Source organism: Crotalus tigris, unplaced genomic scaffold (genome assembly GCF_016545835.1).
Source record: "Crotalus tigris isolate CLP2741 ecotype Arizona unplaced genomic scaffold, ASM1654583v1 scf7180000024317.942107, whole genome shotgun sequence".
Classification (NCBI taxonomy): Eukaryota; Metazoa; Chordata; class Lepidosauria; order Squamata; family Viperidae; genus Crotalus; species Crotalus tigris.
In genome coordinates, this window is record NW_024100489.1 from 920,589 (window position 1) to 941,303 (window position 20,715).

Below are 20,715 nucleotides of genomic sequence, written 5' to 3' on the forward strand. Positions count from 1 at the left end.
CTTATTATTTAGGTAGGTAAGATATTAAGTCAAAAGGGGGTGATCTTTTGGCTACTTCCTTGGGACAAAGGGTATCAAAAGGTTATGAGGTTTGTGGGGAGCAGTGCACGGCAGTTTGCTGCACATGCAAATTCCTCCACACAAGGTGTTCAGGACTTGCTGTGCCAATTATTCCCAAATGCCATTCCTCCATGTAACTGACTGATTACATTACAAATGAGGCAAGAAAGGAACCCTTACAACGAGTTTCCACCCTCCCCCCTTAGTCTTCCACTTGTTTTGAAGTAGTACCATAACATTATATATCAATGGAAAGATAATTTAATCAAGAATTTAATGCAACAAAGTTTGTTCAATTATCTGTATTCTATGAAATATTATAGACAAATAACCAGAAAAAGGAAGCACAACTTGCTTAGGTGGATATCAGGTAGCTTTCCTTCATCTGATTGTAGCCAATGAGCATGAGTATTTAGAGAGCCAATCAGGTGTCATCTTGTTTTGGCAATGAGCCAATCAGATCACAATAGGATTCAGTTATCGATATCATGTATTGAAGCTGAGAGGAGGACATTTGTCAGTGTGTTATGTGATCATTATCAAGTTGTTTGGTTTTTGTGTATGTGTGTTATTTCATTTAGTGAGCTTGTAAAACGTAATAAAAATTAAAGTAATGGTGCAAAGAGTTGACTGGTTGCCCAGAAAGCAATGTAAAATAGTATTAAATTAACAAGGCTACAATTATAAAGAAATTAGAAGAAAATTTGGTGGAAACTTAACCAAAGGTGGCATTTCTAAGTTTTTGAAGAGGTATAAGGAGACTCAGTCACTACAGAATCACACTGGTAAAGGCAGGAAAAGGTGCACAACAGCAAGTGATGATAGAAGAATTAAGAGACTGCCTACGTGACAGAAGAAAATAATCTGGGTGTATACAAGATGAAATGGTGTAATGCAATGTGAAGTTGAGTGCAAGGACTGTGCAGCGCAGACTGCAGGAATTTGGCCTAAAATCTAGAATTCTACGAAAAAAGCCACTTTTATCTCTCAAATAAAGGTTGAAAAGACTAAACTGGGCTAAAATCCATGTTACCTGGACAGAGGAACAATGGGACAGTGTTATTTGGAGTGATGAGACCAAGATCTCCCTGTTTGGTAGTGATGGCATAAAATACGTAAGAAGAATCGGAGAAGATTTGCATCCTGATTCTATTACATGTACTCTGAAACACCCAGTCAGTGTTATGATCTGGGATTGTATGACATCAAAAGATGTGGGCAGAATTTGTGTGATTAATGGATATATAAATGGCCAAAACTACATTAATGAAATATTTGAGCCCAAACTGAAGCCTTCCGCACATGATTTTTTCCAAGACAATGAAGCATTTATATTTCAACAGGATTCAGCTCCATGTCATGTTGCTGCTGTGTGCAAAAAGTGGTTTCAAGATAATCATATTCCACTGCTAGAATGGCCTGGGAATAGCCCAGACCTTAACCCAATTGAAAATCTATGGAGCCAACTAAAAAACTTGTTAGTCAGAAGCAACCCAGCAATAAAACGCAGTTAACAGAAGCAATAATTCAATCTTGGTTTCACATTATAACAGCTGCAGAACTAAAGGATTTGGTTCACTCTATGGGAAGACGTTGTAAGGCTGTAATTCATGCTAAAGGTTACCCAACTAAGTATTAACTGACATAGTGATAATTTTTGTATATTTTGTTTTTTCTGTGGTGATAACTTTTGAATATCTCATTTTTTCTATGGTGATAATTTTTGTATATCTCGTTTTTTCTACATGTTTCACTTTTCTTCTTTATAACTGGTATTCTAATAGCAAATCCTTCATAAAAGTTATCACATTATATTCTTGATTAAATTATCTTTCCATTGATATATAATTTTATGGTACTACTCCAAAAAAAGTGGTGTTATTAGTCATCAAACCTCAAATATACACTTTTCCCCAAAGGTTTCCACAATTTTGGCCACTATTGTAAGAGTTTCAATCTTATAATTCTTTGAAAAAGTTATTAAACTATGCGTGTCTTTTAACTTTCATTTGTAGAAGCAAAGAGGACAACTCGGTTTTTGAGTGGTATTCTTAATTTTCTATTCTTCTGTAACTCACGGCGTGAAGTCTACTTGGAAATCCAGAGTGCACATGTAAGATTAATTTTTGTTTTTTCCTTGTGATCTTCAGAAATGATAATTCTGACAAATTGAGAATAGTGTATTGCAGAAAGCTTATTCCAGCTTCTTGCATCTTTTGTTTCACATTGTTACTTTTCTGGATGTTAATCTGTTACTCATTATGTGTGATGAAATGCATTTAATGATTTTTTTGGTGCCACTTTAGTAAACAGTTTAGCTACCCTTGTCTAGAATGTGCATGAGATTACTTTTTCCTTCTAGTTTCATTTCTATTAGTTTTTATTATATTAAATAAAAACTTCAATAGTACTTTTTATAAGAAACAATATATACTAGTTGGGCTTTTTACAAATTCAGCCAGTTCAACAAAAAGCCAAACTTTAGTATTTGTCAAATTCTAAATAATATTAAACTTATTTGATGATCTTGAGCTAACCTTTAACTTGTTTTGCAACCTTCCTGACAGATAAAAGCGCAAAAGAAAGTAAAAGAGTTTTATGTAGCTTTTTGGTGAAAGGATATATAAATCTGTAAGAAAAAGGGCCAGTATAATCTGGATTCATTCCTTTTTTTCTCAGTAGTAAAACTATCTTACTGCTGTCTCATCTTGCATATAATATCAGTTATGTTTATTCTTAAAACTAAAAAATTGGATAACTAGATTATTAATGAAGGAGAATATTTGTAGTTCAGGGTTGAAATGAGGGGTCCTTGATGCTCTCTGAGCTTGCTTGTTTTCTTGCAGATGTTTCATTACCCTAACTAGGTAACATCATTAGTGCTAGTAAGGAGTGCTGTTGCTATCAGTTTATATTCTGGTGTCTTGCCTGTCTGTGTGAGTGGGGGTGGTCTTAGGGATTTTTTGGTTGGGCTGTTTACTGATGGCTCTTTGGCAGTTTCTTGATTGGGATATTGCTTACTTGATTGTTGGTCTGAAGTTGACCTTGACCAGGCCAAATCCAAAAATGCTAGGGAATTTCTAGAAGCCTGGCACTCTGACAAATCAGCCATCAATAGACATATAGACATTAACAACATCCATAGGCTCTGCAAAAGAGACCGTTAACCAGCCCCAAAGAGAAAAAGATTCCAGCACCTCTCCATCAGTAATCAGCACTCGGATCAGCATAGATTAACTCCAAGGTCAACTTCAGACCAACAATCAAGTAAGCAATACCCCAATCAAGAAACTGCCAAAGAGCCATTAGTAAACAGCCCAACCAAAGAATCTCTAAGACCACCCCCACTCACACAGACAGGCAAGACACCAGAATATAAACTGACAGCAAACAGCATTCCTTAGTAGCCCTGATGATATTACCTAGTTAGGATAATGAAATATCTGCAAGAAAACAAGCAAGCTCAGAGACCACCAAGGACTCCTCAACTACATTACTATTTGGAATTCATCAATCATCTAGGCAACAGGTACTCAAGCAAAGATAATCCCACTTTTTAGAAGAATTATCCATATGCCATTCAAAAGAGATTATGAAACAAAAAGGGAACAAAAAGACCAAAATATTTCCTCATCAGGAATCAACCCCTAGAGGAGCAGAGAACACCAAGATTAACATTAGACTAATGATCAAGAAGCAAGCAGTACCCCAAATCCAGGAACTGCCAAACAAGCTAGCAGTAAACAGCCCAAGAAAATAACCATCAAGACCATTCTCCAGCACTGAAGATGGATAATCCACCAATGGGTTAACTTAATCCTCCTGCCCAATCAGATCAAGTCAGCCAAACTTGCCACGCCTGTCCTGGGCCTGTTTTTCCAGTCTCGACTTGATCTTGCCCAGAACAGACGTGCATGATTGGCTCACAGGCAGGTAGATCTTAACCTATTGGTGGATTATCTGTAGTCCTCTAATAACTTTAATATCTTCCAACAATTTCTAGTCCTCTGAGTAGCGCTGGGACCAGTGCTTCTCTAGTGGATTTTCCCTTCATCTGGTCCCCATTGGGATCCAGCAACAAATGGAGGCTTCCGTTTTTTTCCATTTCTCCCTTGCTCAGCACTAGAGGATTTTCCCTTCAGCTGAATCCCATTGGACTCCAGCAACAAACGGAGGCTTCCGTTTCTTTCCATTTCTCCCTTGCTCAGGACTGGGCTCAGTGCTGCTGCAAATCCCCCCCACTCCTTCCTACAGATCACCTCAGCCTCAGAACTTGCGGCTGCAGCTCCAACAGTCTTTTTGGCGACTGGATTAGCTCCGGAGAGGCTGCAGAGCCTCGTCTTCAACCGATCGCATACGACAATCTTTTTAAGATCCGGAACGCCGCGGATCAGCTAGGGAGGCCATTTTCTCGCCTGCCGCTTTCTCCTTCCGTGAGTAAGCTATTGGAGCCGAGGGGAGAGAACGGCGTTTGGGACGCGGCCACCATTTTGTGAGCCGTGTGGTCACTGCAAGTCCTTGCCGGCTGCACAGGGGGGAGGTGGAGGAAGTGATTCCTCCCCCCCATTCTACTTATCCACTGGTTTTAGCCATTTTATAGCCTCCTTAGGGGATCCAGTGATGTTGAAATCAGCTACCTGCATAATATTGCAGAGTCCCATCTTCCTACATTGTATCACAAGGAAGAAGACTCAGGCCTAGTCAGGAGCCCCAGCGGTTATGGCTGCCATCTTGGAGGCTTTGTCTTCCTCCCAAGGCTGCCATTTTGGAATATTCTCGTGCTCCAACTCAAGGCCTCACTGAGGCCTCCTCTGTCCAAGGCCCTTCCCAGGTTCTTCATAGCCAAGGATTGCCTGGGTTTTTTTTTTCTCTCTGGTCATCCTTAGAGACTCCCCTTGTGGCATTTGGATTTCCTCTTTCATTCCTTGGCATAGGCCCAACAGATTTCATTGGGCCTTCTGGTGTCTCAAGTCCTGGTCACCATTTGGCTAGCTGATTAACACAGCAGTTCCTAGCCTCTGACTCTGTATTAGTTGCCATCTTTTATATTGCTGGCCTGGCAACACAGCAAGCCTCACTAGCAGGCCGCAATCCACCCTCTGAGGGAAATTACAGTGGCTGCTAGTTGAACCAGTCTTTTGGATACCTCTGGTTCAATGACCGGGGGGGGGGTAGGGCAAGTCTTATTCCAGCCGTTGCCCTACACCCTTATCAGCCAATTGATCCTTTTCCCAGGGGTACCTTCTTGTGCGCCTGAAGTTTTATACCAGCATGGAGAATAACATGGCCTCCCAATCCAAGGGCTCCTCCCCTCCTTCCTCCGTCCAGAAAAGACACAGGTCCCCTAGCCAAGAGGCTGCTGGTAGGATCTCAGCCAAGGTCAAACCCAAGGCTGTCTCTGGGGGCAAAACCTCCAAATTGGCTGAAAAACAGGCCAGCAGGAGATACCAGGCACTGGAAAAAGAGTTTTCAAAGGCTCAAAAACAGGCCAGGGCCGAGACTGCTCAGTCTGAATCCACTTTTTTCGATTACCTCTCGGTCTCTCCTCTTCTGCTTAGGAAGTCTGGTCACTGGCAGAGCCTACTACTTCCTCTGGCCAGACCGTTCTTGAGCCTGACGCATATACATTCAGGTCTCTGATCACCCCACGGGTCCAGTAGGCCCCAGAAGCCACCTTCACGTGCACGGCCGCAGGGCTCAGAGAGGAGGAGGCCACCCTTTCTCCCCTAGAAGATAGACTCCAAGTCCTGGTGGCTCAGGCGGTGGAGCGGGCTCTTGCGACCAGGACTCCACCGGTGCATAGGGCGGATTCCTTGCTTTCCCTCCCTCTCTCTCGCCCAGCTCATCAGAGCTCTCACGATCCTCCTCCCCTCTCCCATTCTTCATATAGCGGGGTCTCATTAACCCCAGAGCAGGATCAGGTGCTTGACGCCTCGTGGTCGGAGGAGGAGGAGGAATCGGCCCCGGATCCGCTCCCATTTGGAGGTCTATTTAATCCATCTCTCTTTCTACCTCTACTTCGCAAGGCTAGTTCTGCAGCGCACATGGGACCTGACCGGTCCACTCCAGCGGCAGCTGCAACGGATTCTGAGGCGGACCCTGTATTCAGACCCCTCACTCAGATGGTGGATTTCTCCCGCCATGGCCAGAGGGTCTCTCTTCAAAGAGCCTGGTCGCCTCACGATCACGACGGATGCCAGCCTGTTTGGCTGGGGAGCACACTCTCAGTCACAGTGAGCCCAGGGGCGATAGTCTCGGTCAGATCTGAGGCACAATATCAGTTGGCTGGCCATACATCTAGCCCTTCGTCATTTCCGTCACAGCATTGCGAGACAGCATGTGTTAGTCCTCGCGGACATGGCGGCAAAGGCCCATGTGAACCGGCAGGGGGGCACCCGATCCCATGCCCTCCTGACCGAGGCCCAACTGCTGGGTTCCTGGGCAGAGGCCAACCTCGCCTCGATCAGGGCAGACCACATCTTGGGAGAGGCAAACAAAAGGGCAGACTTTCTGAGCAGGTCAATCGTGGACCACTCAGAATGGCATCTGCACCCGAATTTATTCAGGGAAATCACCCACAGATTTGGTCTCCCCATCATAGATCTGTTTGCCTCTCAGGCAAACACACAACTCCCGCGATTCTTCTTGCGCTTCCCAACTCAAGGAGCAGAGAAAGTAGATGCCCTTCAGGTTCCATGGCCGGAGAGTCTCCTCTATGACTTTCCCCCTCTCCCTCTTCTCCCAGCGGTCATCCGCAAGCTTCTGCAAGAGAGGGCAGACGTTCTCTTGATAGCCCCTTACTGGCCACGGAGACCTTGGTTCGCCGACCTCGTTGGTCTCTCCCTGTCGCGTCCTTGGAAACTTCCTCCAGACCAGGTATCACTAACCCAGGGTGATCTGATTCACCCAGACCCTCAATGGCTCCAGTTAGCCGTATGGCACTTGAGCGTTGGTTCCTATCCAGGGAGTCCTGTTCGCCAGGGGTCATTGTCATAATTCAGGCATCTCGTCGACCGGCTACCAATCGCATCTACGATGCCACGTGGCAGAATTTTTACTGGTGGTGTTCCACTCACCACTTGCCTCTATCGGAATTGACCATTCCAAATATTTTAGACTACTTACTCGAGGGTCTGAATAAGGGATTAGCGCCTAACACATTACACAGACAGGTGGCAGCCATATCTACATTGATTACCTGCGACACTCACTGTTAGTTCTCTGGGCCAACATCCCTTGATGCGTTCCTTCCTCAAGGGCACAACTAATACCAGGCCTCCTGTAGTCCACAGGTATCCCTCGTGGGAATTACCTTTGGTTCTTCAGGCTCTCACAAAAGCTCCTTTCGAACTCCTCAGTTCATGCAACATGAGATCCTTATCCCTCAAGGTAGCCATCACTTCAGCCAGACGTATTTCTGAGATGGCAGCCCTTTCAGTCAGGGATGATTTGTGTATTTTTCACCTGGACCATGTTACCCTTCGTTTAGACCCCACCTTTGTTCTCAAAGTCAACTCTCATTTTCATAGGGCTCAGGATATTGTTCTCCCTGATTTCTGCCCTAATCCTTCCCATGATCTGGAACATCAATGGCATTCCCTGGATGTACACTGGGCTCTCCGTTGTTATATCAAGCGGAGGGCTCTCTTCTGCAACTCTGAGGCACTTTTTGTCTCATTCCACCCTTCTTCAAAGGGTCGGAAGGTCTCAGCCTCCACAATCGGCCGGTGGATAAGAGCCTGCATTGCGGGGGCGTACCAGTCTGATTCCTTGCCAATTCCATGTCGTTTCACCACCCACTCCACGCGTAGTGCAGCCACATCTGCAGCTTGGGCCACGCAGGCTTCCATTGAGGAGGTGTGTGGTCTTCCGGCATTACAAGCTGGACAGGCACGCATCCGCCAAGGCTGCCTTTGGCAGAAGGGTCCTGCAACAGGTGGTGCCCCGTGACATGGTTCCAAACTTGCCCGCTTCCCTCCCGTAAGGACAGTGGGCTTTGGTATGTCCCACTGGTGGATTATCCATCTCCAGTGCTGGAGAAGGGGCGTTGTCTTACCTGAACGCCATTTCTCAGCACGGAGATGGATAATCCACACCCACCCATTTAGGTCCTTAGGCCTAGGGTTAGTTCTGTGAGCCAACACATCATGCTGTCAATCAGTAGCTGTGCCCTCATCGAGACTGGGAAAACAGGCCCAGGACAGGCGGGGCAAGTTTGGCTGACTTGATCTGATTGGGCAGGAGGATTAAGTTAACCCATTGGTGGATTATCCATCTCCGTGCTGAGAAATGGTATTCAGGTAAGACAATGCCCCCTCTCACCAATACTGACAGAGCAAGCCACTAGAATATAAAACAAGAGCAAACCACTCACCACTAGCACTGATGATGGTACCTAGTTTGGGTAAAGAAATGTCTGCAAGAAAACAACCAAGCTCAAAGAGCACCAAGGACCTCTCACTTCAATCCTGAGCTACAAATATTCTCTAAAAGTTAAATTACTTTGCTGAAAGTTCTCCTATCCTCACGTTTAAAGAACATTCATCTGCTTAATACTCTGGCCTGCTGAAGAAAAAAAAGCTTTTTGAGATGTGGATCTGCTGTTATTAAAAAAGTGACATTTCTCTCCCTTTTCTGTCTAGTTTAATTAATCACGGAGACACTATATCTTGCTTTCATGTATCTGTAGCCAATATTGTCAGTTCAAACTTTGTGGCAAAACCTGGAGCTTTTACTGCCTGATTTGTAGCTCAGCATAAATGTATTAAATAAGGATGTACTCTGACCAGTATAATTTCATTTTATAGTCAGTTGCAATTTTTCTATAATATGTTGAATTGCATATAATGTAAATTCTTTTTCAAAGAAAACATCAATGGAGAAAGAGCAACAACTTCAGGTGGCAATCCAGGATGCAACACTGAAGCTTGAAAAGATGGAGTAAGATAACTTGAATAAGTTCCCCATATTAAAATTATTAAGAATCAGTTCATAGGACTGAAGAACCTTCTATCGGGCATAGAATTTGTAATCTCATTTTGAAGAATGCATATCTGAATTCTGCTTAATATGCTTTTCACATGGATTCTCTTGTTAATGGCATTTGAATCAAAGATTTGCCATAGCATGTTGTTACAGGGAGTGTTGTAAATTGACTCTGGATGTTCAGTGCTTAAGACTGTTGATAAACAGGTGCTGCTAGGGAGTTCTTTTGAAGTACTTCTCATAAGGAAATTTGGGGGACAGTCCTTCAATAGGTTTGTTCTTTGTTACTTCTTGTCACTTATGGGAGATTATATTTATCTGTAGTAAGCGTTATAATATGAAATTAAAGCCTGCATGACATGATGAGTCAGGACATGGTCGGAGAAAGGAAATAGTGATTTCTTTCTATGTTTTCTCAAATTTAATTTATTTCTTCCAAGGAGAAAGTCACTAAGATTTCTTCTCCTCCAGTTTTTCCATTACATATACTTATGGTCTTTCTGCTCATACCTCTTAATGGATAAGGAAAAAAAGAAGAGCTCCTTATTTGTGTGTGTGTGTGTGTGTGTTTGATTCCCAATGGAAAGCATGGTTGAAATGTTTTGGGAAGGACACATTCTCACAATGGCTCATTGGAACCAAATTGGTTCTGTTTCTATAATATAGCCTCAACATTATAGGGATTTGATTTCAGTTAAAAAAGGAATAAGATTGTGCTTTTCTTGGGCCAAGTTCCTGGAGCTCCAGTATGGTGGTCTCCCATGGAAAATGAGACACGCATGCAGGTATCTTGGGATGGGAGCCCAGAGCTGACTCCAACACCCTCTTTTATTGTTACTATGGTTTTTACATCACACAGCGTAAGCAAAAGACGTATATAGGGGTGGTTACAATGTATCGCATAACAGACACTCTCCAGATGCAAGGCTACGCAGGTGTTCTTATCAGACTCTATCCAAATGGCTGATAAATGTATCCTGTCTCTGGAGCAGTCCGTTTGTTATCTCAAGGCCTTTGTGGGAGCATTTCTATGGGTATATTTGTGCAATTAATCCCACACTCCAGTCACCATTTTAGGTGCAAATAACAATTGAGTTCCTTGCCTAGATGTGGCTTGGGGTCATGTGTTTCTTTGTGTTATCATATTGGTTTACCTCCCCTGCTATTTTCATGCAAGATCTTTAAATTTCATCCTCTCCAAATTAAGATTTTTTTAAATCTTGTGTATTGAATTGAAATTGTCTAAGCAAATATCTATAGAAAATTGTTTTATATACATATCTAAAATTTTACATTAAATATTATATTATTGCAGAACTTAAGATTGCCAAATAGCTTCATCAAAAAGAAGCAGCTTTTTCTGTATGCTATATTTATATGTCAAATTCATTTTTCTCTAAACTGAGCACTATTTCTATATACTCAGTATTATTCCTTCAGACCAACAAGTAGAATTCAAGGAGCTGTCTCAAGAAATTCAAGAACTACAGAATAAACTCAACCAAGAATATCGGCAGAAAACAGTATGTGTTCTTCTTACTAAAGTTCATGTGATGTCCAGAAGCTATGCTATGTTTAGCTGTCCATTACATAACAGCTTAAGAGAAGTTATAAAATATATACAGGTAGACCTTGACTTATGACAAGTCTATTGGACTTATGACAAGACTATTGGAAGTGATGTTGGACCTAGATTTGAAGTAACGATGGTTGCAACACCCCCTCCCTAATTGCATTTATAGTTGTAGGCAGCATTTTGTGACCACAAAGCTTTTGCCAAAACTTGGCATTTACTTTTGGTTTTCAAAAAACTGTGACCCTATTGCAGGGCTTTTAACTGGTGGTATGATTACCTCTTGTGGTACTTTGGCAGGTGGTACGCGACCGTCCTAGAGAAGTGTAGTGGGGGAGGAGGGGAATGAACCAAAGCAACCCAAGCCTGAGGGAGAGGCAGCTGCAGCTGCAGGAGTATCTGAGCTTGGCAGAAGCCCCAGGAGCCAGCAGGGCTCCAGCTAATTGGCGCTTCTGGAAGCAGTGCGGAGCTGAAGGTGAACTGAAGAAAAGGGGGAAAGGAGAGGCTATAAAAGGAGGTTTGGGCGGGAAAGGAAAAAAAACAACATAGAAAGAGAAGGAGAGCTCAGCAGGCAGGCAGGGAAACAGGGACAGGGAAGAAACAACAGCTGTTGCTGGAAGAAAATGCCCCCTGGTTCATTTTTTCCAGCCGAGAGAATGCAATCAGTGCTGCTGAAATGAAAAGCCAGCAGACAAGCATGTCAGAAATGACGTGGGTTTATTTAGTTCTGGATCAGCTGGCAGCTTGATTGGGTTGCCATAAGGATTTTTCTACAGTTTTTACAGTGTTTTTGTAATTCCGAGGCTTGGTTTGTGTGCTTTGGTTATTGGAATATTTTAGTCTGTTTTTTAGGCTAGCAATGAATCCAAAGTGTTGACTTCCATATGTTTAATCCCTTTAAACAAATGTAATTAGTTTTACCCCCTTATCTTGAGTCTGTCTATGACAGGCATGTCAAACTCGCAACATCGCGTGGCGTATTGCAACTTTTTCCCCAGTGCCGGCAATGGGGTGGCCGCAGTGTTTTGTTTTTTTTAAGTTTTTATTTTCCATTTATTCAATTTTCCATTTATTCCATTTTGTATACAACATACAAAATACAATTTACAAAATGAAATAAATTCATGACCATTGGTACCGCCTGCCCATTCCCCCCAGGCTGCGTCCACCCTCTCTAAACTTTCCCTACTTCCCTCCTCTTTCTTTCCTCCCCTCCTACTCTCTCCCCTCCCCTTCTCCTCTTACCATCCTACTTCCTCCCTACACCTTCCTCCCCTCTCATCCCTCTCAGACACATTGACGCAGCATAGGGGAAATGCCCAAGCAGCACCTCTCCCATAAACTACCATATCTATATTATCCTTACCCACCCACTCACCCACCCACCCTCAACCCTCCCCCCCTCACTTCCCAGAGCAGAGTACAGGGTTATTAATAACAAAGTTAACAATAAAAAGAAAAGAAAAAAGAAAGAGAAAAAAATACATATCATACTTAACCTTTAACTCCCAGAATTCCTCAACCAGCCATAATGGCTGAAGAATTTTGGGAGTTGAAGTCCACAAGTCTTAAAAGTCTTGAAGACCCCTGAGCAGCTGGTAGTGGTGCATATTAATAAACATGGATAAATTCATCATACATTTGTCAATGCAAGGGGAAAGTGATTCAGCAAAGGAACCGCCACTGAAGAAATTAAAACTCGTACTTTTTCCCTTTTTTTCTACAGTTTGTAATATTTTATTAGATTATAGCAGTGGTTCTCAACCTTTTTAATGCCACGACCCCCAACCGGTCGTAAGTCGAGGACTACTCAACCGGTCGTAAGTCGAGGACTACTCAACTGGTGCAGCACCGTTTGCAGAATGGGACTTTTGGCGGGCTCAGCAGGGCAGAGACAGCCTGGACAATTCCTATTGGCTTTTGAAAGCCAACAGAATTAGACTCTATTCAAGAGAGTCTATTCTATTGGCTTTCAAAAGCCGATAGAATAAAAGGGAGTAGCACAACTAAGGAAAAGGGGGAAAAAATGGCGGACTGCATTGTTTGGTGACTCCCATGAAATGGTCGTTCGACCCCAAGTGGGGTCCTGACCCACAGGTTGAGAACCACTGGATTATAGAATAAAATGCAAAAATACAAAAGCAAATAATAGGACACAGTGGGGAGGAAAAAGGGGGGGAAAGTGAGGGGGAGAAAAAGGACATACTTCCTCTGTTGCAGTAGAAGGAAGCATTAACATTGAACCTCAACTTTTTGTTTTTCCATAATATTATAAACTAGCCATTTCTATAACAACAAATGAATCTAATCAGTAAAATCCAAAATCCCGCGCCCCCCCCCTTTTTTTTTAGTTATCAAATTTTTGACACCTTGCTAAGTACTGGTGGTACTCAAATATTGTCATGTCCTAAAAATGATACAATCTGCGAAAAGGTTGAAAAGCCCTGTCCTAGTGAATCATTGGTTTGCTTAATGACCGTGGGATTTCCTTAATGGCTGCTCCAAAAAACTGGTAAAATTTTATGATCATGTAGTGGTCATTATCATTAAAGATGTATATGGTGTAGCACCATGACATATTACACAACATTTTGGCAGGATTGAAACTGTCTATTCATTTGAGTCATCTAGATTTCCCATTCCTGTAGCAGCTACATTTTCTGAAATTCTGTCTTCCCACACTATACCTTGTTAATATTCTGTAAGCAAGCTATATTGTTTTAGCAATCTTTTGGTCCCTAGATCCTCAGTAGGCATATTTATCCTTTATTGTTGGAATATTCATGAGCAGGAAGAGTCATGTGGTAACTCAGTCAGCCAATGTGAAGAAAGTGCTACTGAGTCTGTGCAAAAGAGTATTGAGTTAGGAGCTGGATTTCCAGTCTCAGGTCTGTCTCTGTATCTCTCTGGAAGAAGTCTTCAATTGAGCTATGTTGCTGTAAAGAAGAATGTATGGTATTGTAAATATTTTTATATGAATATAAAGAAGTTATTTTGAATCAGCTAAATGCAGTCAACTGTGAGAGCTTCTGATTTATTTTTTCACCAATAGAGAAATTAAAATTCTCTAACAGGTTATGGGCCCAGAGCTTACTAAGGACTGCATTGTAATTTAAAGCTGGAAGAAATTGCCTGTGTTTAGAAAGTATAAGAACAAGGCAGAATTAGCAGAATGGCTGCAATGGAATTTAAGAAAAGCTGTGTGCCTCGTTTGGGCAAGAAGAATTACATTGTGTGGGCTGCAAAAATGGAATGTTTGCTGAAAGCTAAAGAGCTGTGGTATATTGTAGAAAATCCACCACAAGTATTTGCAGCTGTTGATCAGAAAAGTCATGATCAATGACTTATCTCATCTTGAATTTAGATGATGAACAATTTCTAAATGTTCCAAATTTAAAAACTGCAAAGGAGATTTGGTTAAAGTTGAGAGCTATGCACGTGAATGTTTCTGCATGCAATATAGTGCAATTGTCAAGAAAACTTTACAGGGCCTGTTTGCAACCAGGTGATCTGTGGAATAGCATTTAAATAAAATGCAAAGTTTATTTTTGGACTTATAACAACGTGGGATTAAATTCCCTGAGTCCCAGAAGGTTTTATTGGTGTTGAACAGTTTAGATAAAACCTGGGACACAGTTTCTGCCATATTTGAGTGTAAAGAAGAGCAAGACTTAAATTTTGAGGCTTTAAAGGCATGTTTGCTTAATGAACAAAAAAAGCGCCATTTTAAAAGCAGTCACGAGGAGGTGAAATTCCTGAGGAGGGGGTCCAGACTGCAAGTCTCCGAAGAAGAAACATTTTGCAGGCAGAGAGCTAAGCAAGAAAAGAATTGCTACATTTGTGGAGCAAACAACCATCTGAAAAGGAACTGTTTGCAAAGAAACAATTTGCAGCAAAGGACATTTGTACAACCAAAAAGGACTGCTTTGCAAAAGGAACATTTTGGTGTTGCAAAAGTTTGCTATAGCAACAACAGAGACAAGTGGCTAATAGATAGTGGGGCAAGTCAAACAATTGTTAATGACTCTGAATTATTTTGCAGGTTTGTTCCAATAGCACAAGTAGCTATGGCTTTGGCAAATGGCCAGAAAGCAAAAGTCATTGGAAGAGGTGATGTAAAAATTCCATATTTGGAATCAAAGTTTACCAATGTGCTTTGTGTACCTGAGGTGGAACATAATTTGTTAAGTGTGTCTAATTTAGACAAACAAGGTTTTGAGATCATTTTTGTAAATGGAAATTGTCTCATCAAAAGGAATGGGAATATTTGTGCAGAAGGTATAAAGGACGATAATCTATATGTATTGCAGGGACAAAAGGTTCAATGTTCCCATATATTTAAGAATGTTGCAGAGCATGATTCATGTGTTCATCTTCTACATAGAAGATTTGGCCATGCAAGCTTTAAGTTTTGCAGCAAATGCAAGATTTTGCAGAAGGGCTAATTGAAGGGATGCAAAACATATTTGGACTGTGCAGTATGCAAAGCATCGAAGTCAAAGGCATTCCCAGTTAGTAAATATAGCACAAGACAAACAAAAAAAGCTCTAGAGCTGGTCCATGCAGATCTGGTGGGACCTATGCAAGCCAGTTTGGGAGGAGCAAAATATGCACTGATAATTGTTGATGATTATAGCAGGTATTCGTTTTGCTACTTGCTTAGAGATAAGACAGAGGTGCTACAACAATTCAAACAGTGGGTAAGTTTTGTAGAGAAGGTACAGACAACAAGTGTGTCAGTTACAAACTGACAGAGGTACTGAATTTATGTCAACTAAATTCCACCAATGGTTGGGGCAGTTGGGGATATTACACAGACGTACAAATCCTTACACAGCAGCAGAGAATGGTGTAGCTGAAAGAAGGAATGGTGTTTTGCAAACAATGAAAGATTCATTATTAGAGGATTCTGGTATGAGCAGGTCATATTGGGGAGAAGCCATATTGACTGCAAATTATATAGTTAACAGGCTGTGGAGTTCCTCCATTAATAATACTCCATATGCCATTCTATATGGGAGTAAGCCATCACTGGCACATTTGAGAATTTTTGGAAGTACTGCATGGGTACATATTCCAAAAGCAATCAGAAGAAAGGGACAGCAAAAGGCAAGAAAGCTCAAGTTTGTGGGCTATGAGCCAAGGTCAAAAGGATATCGCTTTAGCGATGGAAGTAAAAGAATTATAATTTCAAGGTCTGCTAATTTTGCAGAACAAAATTGGGACAGAATTAATGCAAATTCTGGGTATGTCTCACTTAATGATGGTGATCTATTTAGTGACAATAACTCATCTAATGATGGAAAAATCATTATTGAAGATGTCGATGTTCAGGGAGGAGAGGCTGAACAAGACATGAAGCCAGATAGAATTGAGACACAGGAGCAGTTAATGCCACGTAGGTCAGAGCGATGTAACAAAGGAATTCCACCTGACAGGTATTCTGCCAGCAAGGTAAAGGTTTGCAATGTGTGGTATGAGCCAAGAAGTTATAAAGAGGTGTTGGCATTACCAAAAGCTGAACAAGAAAAATGGAAGGAGGCCATGCATAAAGAGATGAAATCCATGGGAGACCATGAAGTATTTAAATCAGTGACTTTGCCACAGGAAACCAAAGCTGTGGATTGTAAGTGGGTATATAAGAAAAAGGTATTGCCAAATAATGATGTACAGTTGTTGCAAGATTTAAATATTAATGTAAAAGAATCTGTAAAGGTATTTGAAGACAATGCTGCCTGTATAAAAATGGCAACTGGTGATAGGGTGAAGAACAGAAGTAAACATGTAGACATTAAGTATTGTTATGTCAGGGAAGCTGTAAAAGGAAAATTGATTAGTTTACATCATTGTTCTTCTGAGGATAATTTGGCAGACATGATGACTAAGCCATTGGGTAGTATTCACTATGGAGAATGTATTAATAGGTCTGATGTCTCTTCCTGTCATGAAGGGAGGAGTGTTCGAATATTCATGAGCAGGAAGAGTCATGTGGTAACTCAGTCAGCCAATGTGAAGAAAGTGCTACTGAGTCTGTGCAAAAGAGTATTGAGTTAGGAGCTGGATTTCCAATCTCAGGTCTGTCTCTGTATCTCTCTGGAAGAAGTCTTCAATTGAGGTATGTTGCTGTAAAGAAGAATGTATGGTATTGTAAATATTTTTATATGAATATAAAGAAGTTGTTTTGAATCAGCTAAATGCAGTCAACTGTGAGAGCTTCTGATTTATTTTTTCACCAATAGAGAAATTAAAATTCTCTAACATTTATATTTAAAGTTTGGATGTTATAATTCAATATTTTGATTTTGTCTATTGCTATTTGCCACTTAAAATCTTCTGGGATTGGGACAAATTATAAGCATTGCAAATAAGTTTTCTTAATTGTCATGCAATTTTTTTTGTAGAATGTTTTGCAAGAAGTGATCCACCAAAAAAGAATGAAAATTGCAGAAAAAAATCAAAATTTAGTAAGTAACATTCATGCAAAGTTCAGTAATTGTAAGAATCTAATTACAAAAGCTTGTAAGATTCAGTATATGCTTATCCATAATAGTTTACATACCATATAATGTGAGTGTCGTGGTTCCAACAGATGAAACTCTTCGAAGAACTTCGGGGCATTGTTTACCTTATCATCTCTTATTTCAAAAAAACCTTGGTTCTCATCCTAGTTACAGTATTGTTATGTCTAACTAAACTCCCATGATCATTCCTCCTCCTCCCTCCCAGTATCATCTAATTCTAACTCTAATTCTAAGAGTAAAAAATAAGAAGGAAAATGGCTGCATCTCCATGTTGTCAAAGCAAGAACATTCAATGTTTGCATCATTGACATCTGGCCCCCCTTACAAAAAGGACAGATCTTGTAACGTAAACAAAGGCATATGTTAGGGACTGTCTCTTAGTTTGTTACGGTGTTTCCTATAGAACCTTTTGATGAGACTGTCGGCTTTCACATCGCTAGCTTTCACCCAAGTGGCTTCAGACAGTGAGTATCCCTTCCATTGTACTAGGTACTGCAATTTCCCTTTAAAAATTCAAAAATCAAGAATACGCTTTACTTCATAGTGAGTCTGACCCGCTACCACAAGGGGTCCGGGTGCCTTCTTAAGGGGAGATCTTAAAATGGAGCCCTGAAAAGGTTTCAACAAGGTGCAATGGAAGACAGGGTGCACTCTCCCTAAAAGCCTAGGGAGTTTTAATTCTACTGTGACCAGGTTAATGATCTTTATGATGGGGAAAGGCCCCAAGAATTTTAGTCCTAATTTCTTGCTGAGTAATTTGAGGCGCAAATATTTAATCGACAGATAAACCTTTTCCCCAACTTGGAATGTTCTTTGAGGAGCCTTCTTTTTATCTGCCTGATTTTTATAGGTCTCGGAAGTCTTTTTTAAAGCAGTCTTCGTGGCTCTCCAAACTTCTTCCCACCCCCTCACCCATTGAATAAGTGTCTGAGAAGCGGAGGGCACTTGAGGGTGTTCAGGTATCGGGCTGAACTCTTTTCCTGTGGCTACTCTGAAAGGTGTGAAGCCAGTGCTGCTATGAACAGAGTTATTGTAAGCCACCTCTGTAAAAGGGAGGAGATCGGTCCAGTCAGTCTGTTGGTAGGAAATATAGCACCTGAGATATTGCTCCACCATCTTGTTGGCGGCTTCCGCAGCCCCATTACTAGACGGGTGAAAAGCAGATGATAGACTTTGAGATGATATAATTAATTTATGAAAGCTCCTCCAAAACTTAGCTGTGAACTGTACCCCCCTGTCCGAAATTATTAATTTAGGGGCTCCATGCAGCTGGTAGATATGTTTCAAGAACAGTTTAGTCAGTCGTTGGACAGACAGGAGTCCTTTGCAGGCGATGAAGTGGGCCTGCTTTGAAAACAGGTCTATCATAGTCCAGATGTCTGTATGGCCTCTACTTTCAGGGAGGTCTACTATAAAGTCCATAGCAATTTCTTCCCATGGTTGAGAAGGGTCCGCCACTGGCTGCAGTAACCCAGGGGGGTCTTCCTTGAATTCTTTTCATGGTGGCACATACAGTACAACTCCTGACATAATTTTCCACATCCCGTTTTAACCCCAGCCACCAGAACTCTCGGCGGATGAGATGTAGAATTTTTAAATAACCAGTGTCCAGCCTGTTTTACGTCATGGCTGTGTTTGAGAGTGTTAAGAAGAAGGGCTTCTGGCAAGTACAATTTCTCCCTCCCCCCTTGTATGCCAAACTATCCCTGCATGTTAGGGAGGTTTGATTGTCCCTGAACCATTGATCAGTGAGGAGCTCTTGTTTTATTTTCTTTGCCCCAGGGTCATCAGGATTAGGGGCCCTACAAGGCATAAATTGAGCAGCAGTTTGTGGATTGGAGATAATTGTCTCATTAATCTCTTTGCGCTTGCTTTTGTATGGGCAGTCTGATTAGAGCAGCGGTTCTCAACCTATGGGTCGCGACCCCATTTGGGGTCGATCGACCATTTCTCGGGGGTCGCCAAACAAGGCGATCCGCCATTTTTCCCCCTCAGGGGGCGGCGCCGCGCATGTGCGCCGCGCATGGGGGCGGCACCATGCATGCGCGCCACGCATGGGGTGGCACCGTGCATGCGCGGTGCACATGCGTGGCGCGTTTGTGTGATGGTGGTCGCCGTCACACAAACGTTGAGAACCACTGGATTAGAGCATCGGCTAGGAAGTTTTTCCCTCCTGGAATGTACTTTAGAGTGAAGTGAAAACGATTAAAATCCTTTAGTGGGGGGGGTTTCAAACTCACAGCATTCAGACCCTTATAATCCATGCAGAGATGAAGAGACCCATCTTTTTTTTCTTTAAACAACACGGGCTCCCACAGCAGACTTGAACCCCTCTCTAGGTTTTTGTCCACGTATCGCTGCATCTCCATTTCGAGGGGGGTCATAGCGTATATTCTCAGTCGTGGGAGTTTGGCTCCTGGCAACAGTTCGATGGAGCAATCATTGGGTCGGTGGGGAGGCAGGGTGTCGCATTCCTTCTCACTAAATGCCTCCACTAGGTCCCGGTACTTCCTGGGGATGAGTGGCTCGCCTGGTGGCAGTGAGGCAGCCAAGTGCGCTTGCTCGTTGGGTGGGTTAAAGTTCCCTTTAACGTTTGTTGAATAAATGGGGGGCTTATTCCCTTATTCCACAGTCCTTATTCCTTCTCCCACCAAATAAACGGCTTCCATTTGTCCAGCCAGGCTAATCCTAGGATCACAGCCTCAGTCGTTTTTGGAGTCACCAGGAAGCGAATGAACTCCCAGTGCTCATCTATTTCTAAGCGTAGAGGCTCAGTTAATTGCGTGAATAAAGTCCCTCCCATCAGAAAGTCATCGGCTTGCTCAAACCTCAGGGGTTTGGAGAGCAGTTTTGCTCGTGTGCCCATTTTCATGGCAAATGGCAAGCTAATGACACACCGGGAGCATCGAGAATCGACTAGCACTTTTAAATCTACCTGTGCCCCCGTCTTAGGGATTATGAGTTTGGCAGGTAGAGAGAAAGGTGGGATGTGTTGACTCACCATTGCTGTTGAAAGAGAGTGGAGCAGGGGCAGATCCAGCCTAAGTCCCAGCATCCTCCTGTGTGGGTGATGTGAATTGGGCAACAGGTTCCTGTATGATCCAGTTGGATTTCTCTCTCGTTGGCTGCTGGGCAGGTTTTTTTTCCGTTGCTAGTCCCGATCTGTTCTGCTGTTGGGAGTAGGGGACTGGGCAATTTGGTGCTCGATGTCCGTGCTGTCCGCATCGGCGGGCCTGCATGTGGCCTGGGACTTTCACCAGCCGCAGCAGTTGGAGGTTTTCTGGGGGGTGGTTGCCACTTTGGTTACTCTGGCCTCAACTCGGCTTCAGGTGGGGGAATCTTCCTATAGTGCAGTGCTTCTCAAATAGTGGGGCGGGCCCCCCAGGGGGGCGCGAGGCTCCGTAAAGGGGGGCTCGTTTGACCTCGGCAAATACTGTCATATTGGACGCACGTGACACACACAAAGGACCCAATTGGATAGACAGTCGCGCAGGGGGGCGCGAAATGTTTTCTTCTTCCTAGGGGGGCATGACAGAAAATAATTGAGAAGCACTGCTATAGTGGGTGAGCTGAACA

General features: G+C 42.6%; 1 protein-coding gene across 1 annotated transcript in view; it reads left to right on the forward strand.

Moving 5' to 3' along the window:
- Positions 1 to 17,082, forward strand: part of LOC120299880 (kinetochore protein Nuf2-like) — a gene marked incomplete at its 3' end in the record, with an annotated part of 139,266 nt that extends 122,184 nt beyond the window's left edge. The window contains exons 8-11 of the mRNA XM_039325158.1: positions 2,076 to 2,173; positions 8,927 to 9,000; positions 10,472 to 10,568; positions 17,020 to 17,082. Coding sequence (XP_039181092.1) covers positions 2,076 to 2,173; positions 8,927 to 9,000; positions 10,472 to 10,568; positions 17,020 to 17,082 — 332 coding nt within the window. The remainder of the gene's footprint in view (positions 1 to 2,075; positions 2,174 to 8,926; positions 9,001 to 10,471; positions 10,569 to 17,019) is intronic.
- Positions 17,083 to 20,715: the final 3,633 nt, after the last annotated feature.